We start from the raw sequence: 10,169 nt of genomic DNA, 5'->3' as shown, positions 1-10,169 counted from the left end.
CTGCAGCACAGTAAAATCAGGCAACCAGGGTCTGGTCATGCAAATCAGCGTGCAGGGTTTGGCCTTAAGCATTTTAAAAACCTGGCCTTTAGTGATAAAAAAAAAATACTCAGATGCCCCCAAAATTTCCTGTTCAACATAAAAAACAGTCTCAGAAATGAATTTTTCCAGTGGCCTAACTACTTGCAATTGAAGACAAATGGGTCCTGGATGGCCTTCCTGCACTGGACCCAAGAAGAAGCTTCTCTTTGGGCTGCACCACAAGCAGTGTGACCAGCAGGTCAAGGGAGGGGATTCTCCCCCTGTACTCTGCTCTCATGAAACCCCACCTGGAAGACTGAGTCCAGCTTTGGGGCCCACAACCTGTTGGAATGGGTCCAGAGGAAGCCATGAAGATGCTCCAAGGGCTGGAGCACCTTTCCTATGGAGACAGGCTGAGAGAGCTGGGCTTGTTCAGCCTGGAGAAGAGAAGGGTCTGAGGATACCTTAGAACAGCTTCCAGTGCACAAAGGGACCCACAGGAAAGCTGGAGAAGGGCTTTTGGCAAGGGCAGGTAGGGACAGGACAAGGGGAATGGCTTTAAACTGACAGAGAGGAGATTTAGATGAGATCTGAGGAAGAAGTTCTTCCCTGTGAGGGTAGTGAGGCACTGGCACAGAGGCTTTGATCAACCTGGTCTAGTGGAAGGTGTCCCTGCCCATGGCAGGGGTTGGAACTTCATGATCTTTAAGGCCTCTTCCAACCCAAATCATTTCGTGATTCTATGACTGATGGCACCAGAGACTTGAGTTTACAAATGGGTAGCACGTGACTTTGGAAGAAGGCTTTCAGGCTATGGGAAGATAATGAACAAATGGTCCCTTCAACATTCATTTCCGTCTTCTCCTTCCTCTACTTCTTTCTTTCTTCCCCCCTGTACTTCTGCGAATTCTTGCCATGAGTGGAAAAAGAGGCACTAGATTAAGAAACTGATCCTTACCGGATATATCAAGGATTTAGCTGGGACTGTAGTGGTAGGACAAGGGGTAACAGGTTCAAACTTAAACAGAGGAAGTTTAGATTAGATATAAGGAGGAAGTTCTTTGCTGTGAGGGTGGTGAGGTACTGGAATGGGTTGCCCAGGGAAGTTGTGAATGCTCCATCCCTGGCAGTGTTCAAGGCCAGGTTGGACAGAGACTGGGGCGACATGGTTTAGTGCGAGGTGTCCCTGCCCATGGCAGGGGGGTTGGAACTAGATGATCTTAAGGTCCTTTCCAACCCTAACCATTCTATGCTTCTATGACTCAACACCATCTGCACAAAGTAAGATAAGCTAGGGCACATCTGCTGCTCCAAGGCAGGTGTATGTGCTTACTTATCCCATCAAATGCAAATACCCCTTAGTCTCCATCAAAAGGCATAATTGTAAAAATAAACTTTACCACAGGGTAGGAATATAAAAGCAGATGATCAGAGCAGTTGACCTGCTGAGAGCTTGCAGCAGAACACCTTCAGATAGCTCCTTGGCTTGCTTTACCAACAGACTGCAAGATTTTTTCATTTTTTCATCCTTTGATTTCAAGAGGAAGAAGGGGAAACTGGACAGAAAAATGTGGCATGAAACCTGGGGTCTGATTGTCATTTATTTCCACCCACAGTGCAGCAGGAAAAGGCTGGAATCTATTAAGTAGTTCAAAATTGAACTGGATCCAGTTGTCAAGCTGAACATTTGGTGTGTATGGGGGGAAAAAAAAGTCACCACAATATCACTTCTAGCAGTTATGAAAGCGCAGAGATACGTGCATTATAAATGCAGTCTTCTGAAAAGCTTGCACTCAGACAGCATACTGATTAGCAAGTGGTGAGATATCTATTACATTTAAAGTCTAGCACAACTAAGGAACAGAAGGAAAACTGTTCTCCTTGTGGTCTCTGGGATTGGATACGGGCTTCCTAAGCAGGAAGATGATGCTCCAGTTGTGGCCAGCATTGATATGCTGTGGGATTACCAATGAGAGAGCCGAAAATACTGGCTTGGCTAAGAGTGTCCAGAATTAGGCAGCTTTATGTGAAATCTGCCAGAGCTGAAAGCGCCCTGAAAGCACAGTTGGAGAAAAGGTGACCAAGAGGTTTGCTGCATCCAACATCACTTGATGGCACTTCGATATCTTGATTCCGTTCCTACAAAACATCATGTCCAGTTGAGAATTCATTTAACTAAATGTAAAGGCTTGGCAAAGAGTGGTACTAGAAACCATGTGATCTATTCAGGTAAACATGAATTTTGAGAGTTTACTATTATACATACCAATTTCTATACCTGTTACCATCTCTGTACCACACCCACAGTGTTTATACTTTATGAATGCCATGAGATGACTCAAAGCTGACACACCCTCCAGTATTCCCCATGCAGCATAACCAGCAAGCCCAGTCAAAAACTCAGCCCAAACCCCGTGTTAAGTACTCACAATTAATACAATATATTAGAGAAAAAAAAAAGTAAGCCTGCAGTGTGGTTTGCTTCTTACACAGAAGTTACAAAGAAGAGAATGGAGGCAGCCCAAGAGGTTCATTTCCTAAAGGAGAATTCAAGTCCTGGAAACCATTTCATTGAACACAGATTCCTTTTCCAGCCTCTGGCATTCAGCAGCTTGGCAAGACAGGGAGGGCTGAATGGAGATGCCGTCATGGGAGGGAGCCATTGGCATTGCTGCGTACCTGCAATTGCCCTCTCCTGCCTCTATGGCGTCCTCATGGCTGTAAACAATGTTCACCACCGTACAAAGCAAGTGATCTGAATTAAATCCCAAGCAACATGCACACTGACAGCTGATAGCAGTGCCAGGAATGAAACGTGGTCAAAGGGCAGTTCTTCTACCCCAAGTATCTTTCTCCTCTCTGAAGCCAACCCACCCAGCAAGCAAATTTCCTCATCCAGATATCTCTGGAAGCACTGTTTCCCCACTCCATCGTGATATAACCCAGTCCTCTACAGCTCATTCTTTGCTGTCAGCTCCCGAATAAATTCTCAACTAGGGTGTAAACCCAAATCTACACCATCCTCTTGAGAGGCAAAAGGCCCATTGATCTCCCTCTTTCGTATTACTGTCTCACCCCCATGAGCATCCTTATGGTTCAGTGGTCACATAAAAAGGTCAGGGCAGTTTTAGCTCCATGGGTTTTTTCTCTAAGCTTTTCTCCACAGTGCTAAGCAGGAAAGCTGAGATAATCAGAGGATGAGGCTAACACCCAGGCAGGCACTCTTTGGAAACCAGACAGCTTAAAGCTTAACTACATACTAACTAGGAGCTATATCAGCTTGGTATGCTGTAGGTGTACTGACTGCTATAAGGTGAAAATTTATCATACCATCATCCGCTGGGCTTTCTTCAGCTCTTATTCCTCCCAGGATTATATCCAGGATATTAGATATTAGGATAATTAGATCCAGGATATTAGGAAAAAATTCTTCACCATGAGGGTGGTGAGGCCCTGGCACAGGGTGCCCAGGGAAGCTGTGGCTGCCCCATCCCTGGCAGTGTTCAAGGCCAGGTTGGACAGGGCTTTGAACAACCTCGTCTAGTGGAAGGTGTCCCTGCCCATGGCAGGGGTTTGGAACTAGACAGTCTTTAAGGTCCCTTCCAATCCAAACCATTCCAGGATTCTATAATTAAACTCTTAAGAATCAAAAAACACCAGAATCCTGAACTCAGGCTTCTTAATTTTGGCCTCGAACTACTTTAACCCCTCTGCTGCCAAACCATAAAAGGGTTAAAATCTGCTGGTGTAAAATTAAACCACTTGACAGAAGCTAGGCTGGACTTTCAAACCATTAAGCAAACACTTCACTTCAAACAGGACGCAGCTTGAATCCAGGGTGCTTGTTTTGTCTTCAGTGTGCCCTGGCTCACACACAGGTGCCCACACACAGCATATTTACTCTCACCCCTGACAGCACAGACTCACCGGGTTGGGATGAGTGAGTACATGCTGCACCACCAGCACAGGGATAAGGCTGGTGGGCAAAGCCTGAGCCAGCACGCTTCTCACCGAGTCCACAACAGATAGTCCATCAGGAGCCTCGGGCTAAGCTGCAAACACACAAGCCCAGCATGATAGGTAAGCCAAGCACTGTTTGCTCTGCAAAGCCTGGCGCTTAAAGCTATGACTAGGACCATTACAAATTCATTTTTCCCCTCTACCAGGCAGAGGTTTGACATTGCTCATGCATAGCGAGCAGAGGCAAGGGATACCGCTGCCATGGTTCGTCATATTAAAGAATAAATACATCCAATTTCTCCCCCAAACTCTACCCACAGATAGTCTATGACAGTTGCAAGCAGCTTTGCTCTATTTCCTTCTGTGAAGAGCATACCAGTGGTTTCAAAGCACTGGCTCTGGAAACACAGACAGCTATTATGAGGCTTTGGTTAAATCAATTGCCTGAAAAAAGCTCTTTACACCACTTGTCTGAGGGCCACAACGTGCCACATTTATCACCAGCATTTCAGTAATTCCAGAGGAGAAATTCAAACTCCTATGCAGAAATACGTTTAAGTTCTGGTCATTTCAGGCTCACTCATGACTTCCATGAACACACATCGGATTATAAACCTACCCTATGATACAACACAATCTAGTTCTGTTTTGCAAGATCTGAAAAGCCTGACCAAGTGATACCTTTTTATTTTATATGTTAGAACCACTTTTATTAGGTTTTTCCTTATGTCTCTTAATGACAAAGCCCTGTACTTTTCACATGCAAAGTACTGCAAAGAACTAAGAAACTGCACATATAAAAGGCAAAAATTATCCTAAGCTATGCCTCTAAGCCTCCGGCTGATAACAATATGCCAGTGAAGAACAAAACACAAGAATAATGTTTGGCACATTACCTGCTGCATCTTCCCCCATGAAGCACCACTCCAGCTCTGAGACATTAATAAAAGGGTTTAATGTAGAAGGAAACTTTGGAGGCTGTAAGCAATTTTGGCAATGACACAAGCTATATTGTAATATAGAAATAGAAGTTTGATGTGAGTAAAGTCTTTATACTTCTGTACCACTGTTCAAATAGCAACATGTCCAGGCAGTTCTTGGAGTTCTGTTGGACTGAGTCCAGAGGAGGCCACAGAGATCATCCAAGGGCTGGAGTACCTCTGCTATGGAAACAGGCTAAAAGAGCTAGGGGTATTCAGCCTGGAGAAGGCACCCAGCCGACCTTAGAGCAGCTTCCAGGGCCTAAAGCAGCTGATAAGAAAGCTGGAGAAGGGCTTTTGGCAAGGGCAGGTAGGGACAGGACAAGGGGGAATGGCTTTAAACTGACAGAGGGGAGATTTAGATGAGATCTGAGGCAGAAGTTCTTCCCTGTGAGGGTGGTGAGGCCCTGGTACAGGTTGCCCAGAGAAGCTGTGGCTGCCTCACCCCTGGCAGTGTTCAAGGCCAGGTTGGACGGGGCTTGGAGCAACCTGGTCTAGTGGAAGGTGTCCCTGCCCATGGCAAGAGTTGGAACTGGATGATCTTTAAGGTCACTTCCAACCCAGACCATTCTACAATTCTGTGAATCTCAGTCCACTCTCCAAGAGCAGGAGCAGCTCCTATGCCGCAGTCTCCAGCCACCAGGTACACTGTGCGGTGTACCCACAGCGTACACAGTGGCTGTACCCACTTCATTTTTCAGCTGAGAACAGTAAACATTCACACTGATAACATTCCATCTGTTAATATTCCCCCCTCCTTTTTTTTTAATAATAATAAAAAAAACCCTATCCTTAAACCCAGTCCTACAGAACTGCTACATTAAATTTTGCTCCACAGTATGACAAGGTGGTGGCTAGAGTATTTTTACTGCAACTACACAGCCAAATGAATAAAAGAGAGTAGATGACTATTCCAAGATGTTTAATAAGAAGAAATTACAGATTGAAAGTCCTCCGGGCACATGAAATTCAGCTAATACACAGCTCTAGAATGGGTCACTTCTTATAAACAATATTACAATTTTTTGTTTTATCGTGGAAATGTTGGACTAATACAAACCACAAAATATTGAATAAGATGCAATAGCTAGTTCTAAAAACCACAACACAAGTATGGCACCACAAATGCTAAACTAAATGACATGTCATTAGGATTTACTTTTGGCAATCCTGGTTTGGACTAATTCAGCTCAGAGATTCATTCCCAGTCAGCATCAGGTTCAGTTCACATACATTTTGTGCAAAGTACACTTTGAAATTCATTAAATAATTAGTTGTGCAAACATATCTTCCTTTCACAGTAAAACAACAGTGATTTGGGGATCAGAAACAAACAAGAGAACCCCAGACAGTACTTAATTTCACAGCACATAGTGAATGTATATGTAATTGCCATATCCAGCAAGTAGATAAAGTGCATGCCAGTAACAACTTGGACTGTAAATCGAGAACTTGCAGTGTAATACTCAAATCTAACAAATATGAAGTAATACAAAACAAGGTAGAGTAAGATCTTGAAAATTAACGTACGCTATGTGATTTACTGTACCATTCTTTAAAAGGTAGGCTGAAATACCCTGACACAGGAAAGTTTCACACCATTAGTGGAATTAACAGTTCAAAACTTCATTAGTTAAAAATATTGCACCAGAAGTGTTGTATTTGAAAGCAGTACAAGAAGAATTTTTTAATATAGACACTTAAAAAAAAAACCAAATAAAAACCAAACAAACAAACCCCAACACCCCCACACACACACATATTACAACAGCTACTTTGAACTCAAATAGCTGCTGAACTGTACAAACTGAAGAAATGCGTATTCTCTGCCAGTGGTGGTAGATATGTGCGCTTGCAGCCCAGAAAGCCAACCATGTCCTGGGTTGCATCGCCAGCATCATTACCAGCAGTTTGCTCTTCCTAAATGTTTCATTCTAGATTTCAAGACAGAAATGTCCATCTTGAGCAAGTCCAAAGGAGGCCACCAAGATGCTCCGAGGGCTGAAGCACCTCTGCTATGGAGACAGGCTGAGAGAGATGGGGTTGTTCAGCCTGGAGAAGAGAAGGCTCCAGGGAGACCTTAAAGCAGCTTCCAGGGCCTAAAGGGGCCCACAAGAAAGCTGGAGAAGGGCTTTTGGCAAGGGCAGGTAGGGACAGGACAAGGAGAATGGCTTTAAACTGACAGAGGAGAGATTTAGATGAGGTCTGAGGCAGAAGTTCTTCCCTGTGAGGGTGGTGAGGCCCTGGCACAGGTTGCCCAGAGAAGCTGTGGCTGCTCCATCCCTGGCAGGGTTCTAGGCGAGGTGGGATGGGGCTTGGAGCAACCTGGTCTAGTGGAAGGTGTCCCTGCCTGTAGCAAGGGGCTGGAACTGAAGGATCTTTAAGGTCCCTTCCAACCCAAACCATTCTACAATTCTATGCTACATGGATTACCTGAAATCTCTCCCATGTAATATCAAGTAGGTTAGGGGGAGAAGAGGTCTCGCTGTCCTGTAGTCTTTGTGGAGCCAACTGTAAACTCAAAAAAACCTATTAGACAAAAAAATTACAGTATTCCCTTTTATTTTAGAAATACAGGTCTACGAGAAGTCTTGAAATGTTTCACCACCAGTTAGTACAAATAAATAAAAGCCATGAAACAGACGGAGGTACCACAACTACCAAATATTATACAGATGCCTACAGCTCCAGCAACAGGCCCCTCAGCCTATGCGCCTGAAGTAGACACACAAAAACCACATGATGCTCTACATGACTCATGAAGTTCCCATTTAGACTTAGAGATGAACGGTAGAGAGATCCGTGGAAAATGAAGGACAGAGAAGCAAAAGGACAAGAGACCTTTCACTGACATCCATCAGATATGTGGCAGCCCAGCTCCACCATGCTATTTAGGGACCACACTAAGTGAACGCTGTGCTCATGATGCTCTGAGGACACTGCATCCCATGTCAGACTACTACCAAAAATCTAAAACCACTGTGTGCAAGTGAGGGATACAAACAATGAACTCCAAGAACTGAACAGATTCACCCACGAAGAATAATACTTTCTCCACTCCAAAATCAATTCCTTCACTACGCGTGCAGTTTAAAGGGGAAAAATAAACACCCAAAAACATGTACATGACCATTGATGATCAGTATTTCCTTTTGGAAAGTGAACATATTTAACTTTGATATTTTTTATAAGTGATTTAAGTAAGCAAAACACTTATCAAGTGGCAAAAAAAAATCTGCACAGTGAGTAGATATCTCTACCAATACACGCACATTAACTAACTTTCTTCTCCATTTTCCAGGATGTGGCAGACAGCTGTGGCCACTAAGTCTTCATTATTCTTATAAAATTTCTGTGTACATTAAAAGCACTATTGAAACCTATTAAAAACATTTGTTCAGGGAACACAAGGTTTTATCACGATCATTTGCTCACCTCAGCATTAACTTACAAAAAAAAGCCTCAATGACTTGCAGTTGGCCATCTGGTCTTTAATTCGGCTATTAACTTTTTTAAAGAAAGACCTTGAGAGAGAATTAATAAGCTGTAATCATCTAAAGTAGTCTCATATGCAGTTCATTTCTCCTTCACTTCTTCATAGCAGTAAAAAACCCAAACCTTTCAAAAGCAGCAACATAAAAAAAGCACATAAAAGTTGATTCAGATTATATCACATCCTTTCATATTTACAGATTTTCTGTAGTAAAGAAGCCACTATCATTGTTCCACCGCAACTAAAAGTTCTTGGCCTTTTTAATCCTAAATCAGCCTTCAAACATCATCTAAGTCTGGAAACATTTTCAAAACCCACAGGAACTTAGTAACAGCAGCATTGTACTCCAGACAATATTACAAACAGCTCTCACACAAAGTGTCTGTTAAAGAAACAGTCTTGATAAATACAGTTCTCTGATCCTCCTCTTCCTCATGATACCATCCCCACTGGCTCCTGCAGGCACTACGTCAGTTTCTTTATTCTGCGGTTCTGCTTGTCAATATTCAGCGTCGCGCGGTCTACAGAGGTAGTGATGGAATCAAGAGCTTCATCCTGTCTCTCCAGCTCGGCTTCTGTCTCCAAGGCAAGGCCCTTCAGCTTCTTCAGTATCTGTTAGAAGAAAAGACTGAGAGCTTTCAGCAATCGACTGGCTGGTTCTTTGAGAAATGTAACAGACCCACGGCAATTAGTTATTTCATTGCTACAATCTTATTTCATTTATTGGAGTCGGCCCTGAAGCATGCTGGTGAAAAGAAATGTCTTACTCTGATAAAGTGAATTGAGATGAATGAAACAAGAAACTAAAGACCAGAAAATTCAAATCTGAACTGTTAGGGTTATAGGGGAGGGAAGAGAATAAATTAGAAATAAAAATCATTTAAGCATGTTTTGTTGTTTGTTGGCTCTGTTATTATCTCCTTGGTATGTCTGCATCCCAGAGCAGTAGCTTGTACAGAGATGATGTGCATGTTGAGAGCTGCTACTGAAAGCGAGCACAGCTGGTACAAAGCCAGGAGGGGATTACGTGGCTGAAGGCATAGTAATGTTAGGCACGGACAAGGTCAAAGGACAGAAACTGTTCTTTTACTACACTCCACTAAAGAAAGAAGTGTCAGTGGTTGAAGCAGATGGGAAAAGTGAGACTTAGGCAACCAAACAAATCATTTTGAGCCACATGGTTTAGGGCAAGGTGTGCCTGCCCATGGCAGGGGGGTTGGAACTAGATGATCTTAAGGTCCTTTCCAACCCTTACAATTCTATGATTCTATGATTCTATTATTTTCAAGGGACTAAAGGGTGGTGTGGTATGAACAGACATCAAGGCAGCCAAGAGGCTCAGGCTGTACCTAAGATGAGAAATAACAGATGCACTGGCTACAGCTCTACTGCAGGCTATAAGCATTGTATTACATATCAACCAGTTTACAGTACACTTAGCAAATTACTGTTCATATGTGGAACTGCAAGCTAACACCCTCAGCTACTCCAAGATTGTGAGGAGACCATGTAGTCTGAAAAAGCCTAGATACTGGTCCAAACAGGGCAGAAGCCTCTAAAATGAAAGGAGAAAGCCAAGCTGATATATTTTCAAGGCTGAGACATCCATAACAATACCATACACTGACTTACGGGGTCTACTCAACTTTCATTTTCATCAGTTCACACAACCAAGTCCAAGAGCAGAGATCCAAACTACACAAGAAAAATCTGTC

General features: G+C 43.3%; 1 protein-coding gene across 4 annotated transcripts in view; it reads right to left on the bottom strand.

Moving 5' to 3' along the window:
- Window positions 1-5,866: 5,866 nt before the first annotated feature.
- The window catches only part of SNAP47 (synaptosome associated protein 47), a 30,109-nt gene continuing 25,806 nt past the window's right edge, over window positions 5,867-10,169 (bottom strand). For all 4 annotated transcript variants that reach the window (XM_030478748.1, XM_030478738.1, XM_030478721.1 and 1 more), the window contains exon 5: window positions 5,867-9,066. In XM_030478748.1, the coding sequence (XP_030334608.1) occupies window positions 8,920-9,066 (147 nt within the window). In that variant the 3' untranslated portion in view covers window positions 5,867-8,919. The remainder of the gene's footprint in view (window positions 9,067-10,169) is intronic.

Source organism: Strigops habroptila, chromosome 1, assembly GCF_004027225.2.
Source record: "Strigops habroptila isolate Jane chromosome 1, bStrHab1.2.pri, whole genome shotgun sequence".
Lineage (NCBI taxonomy): Eukaryota > Metazoa > Chordata > Aves > Psittaciformes > Psittacidae > Strigops > Strigops habroptila.
The sequence above is the reverse complement of the archived record's forward strand: the minus strand, read 5'-3'. Positions and strand labels throughout refer to the sequence as shown.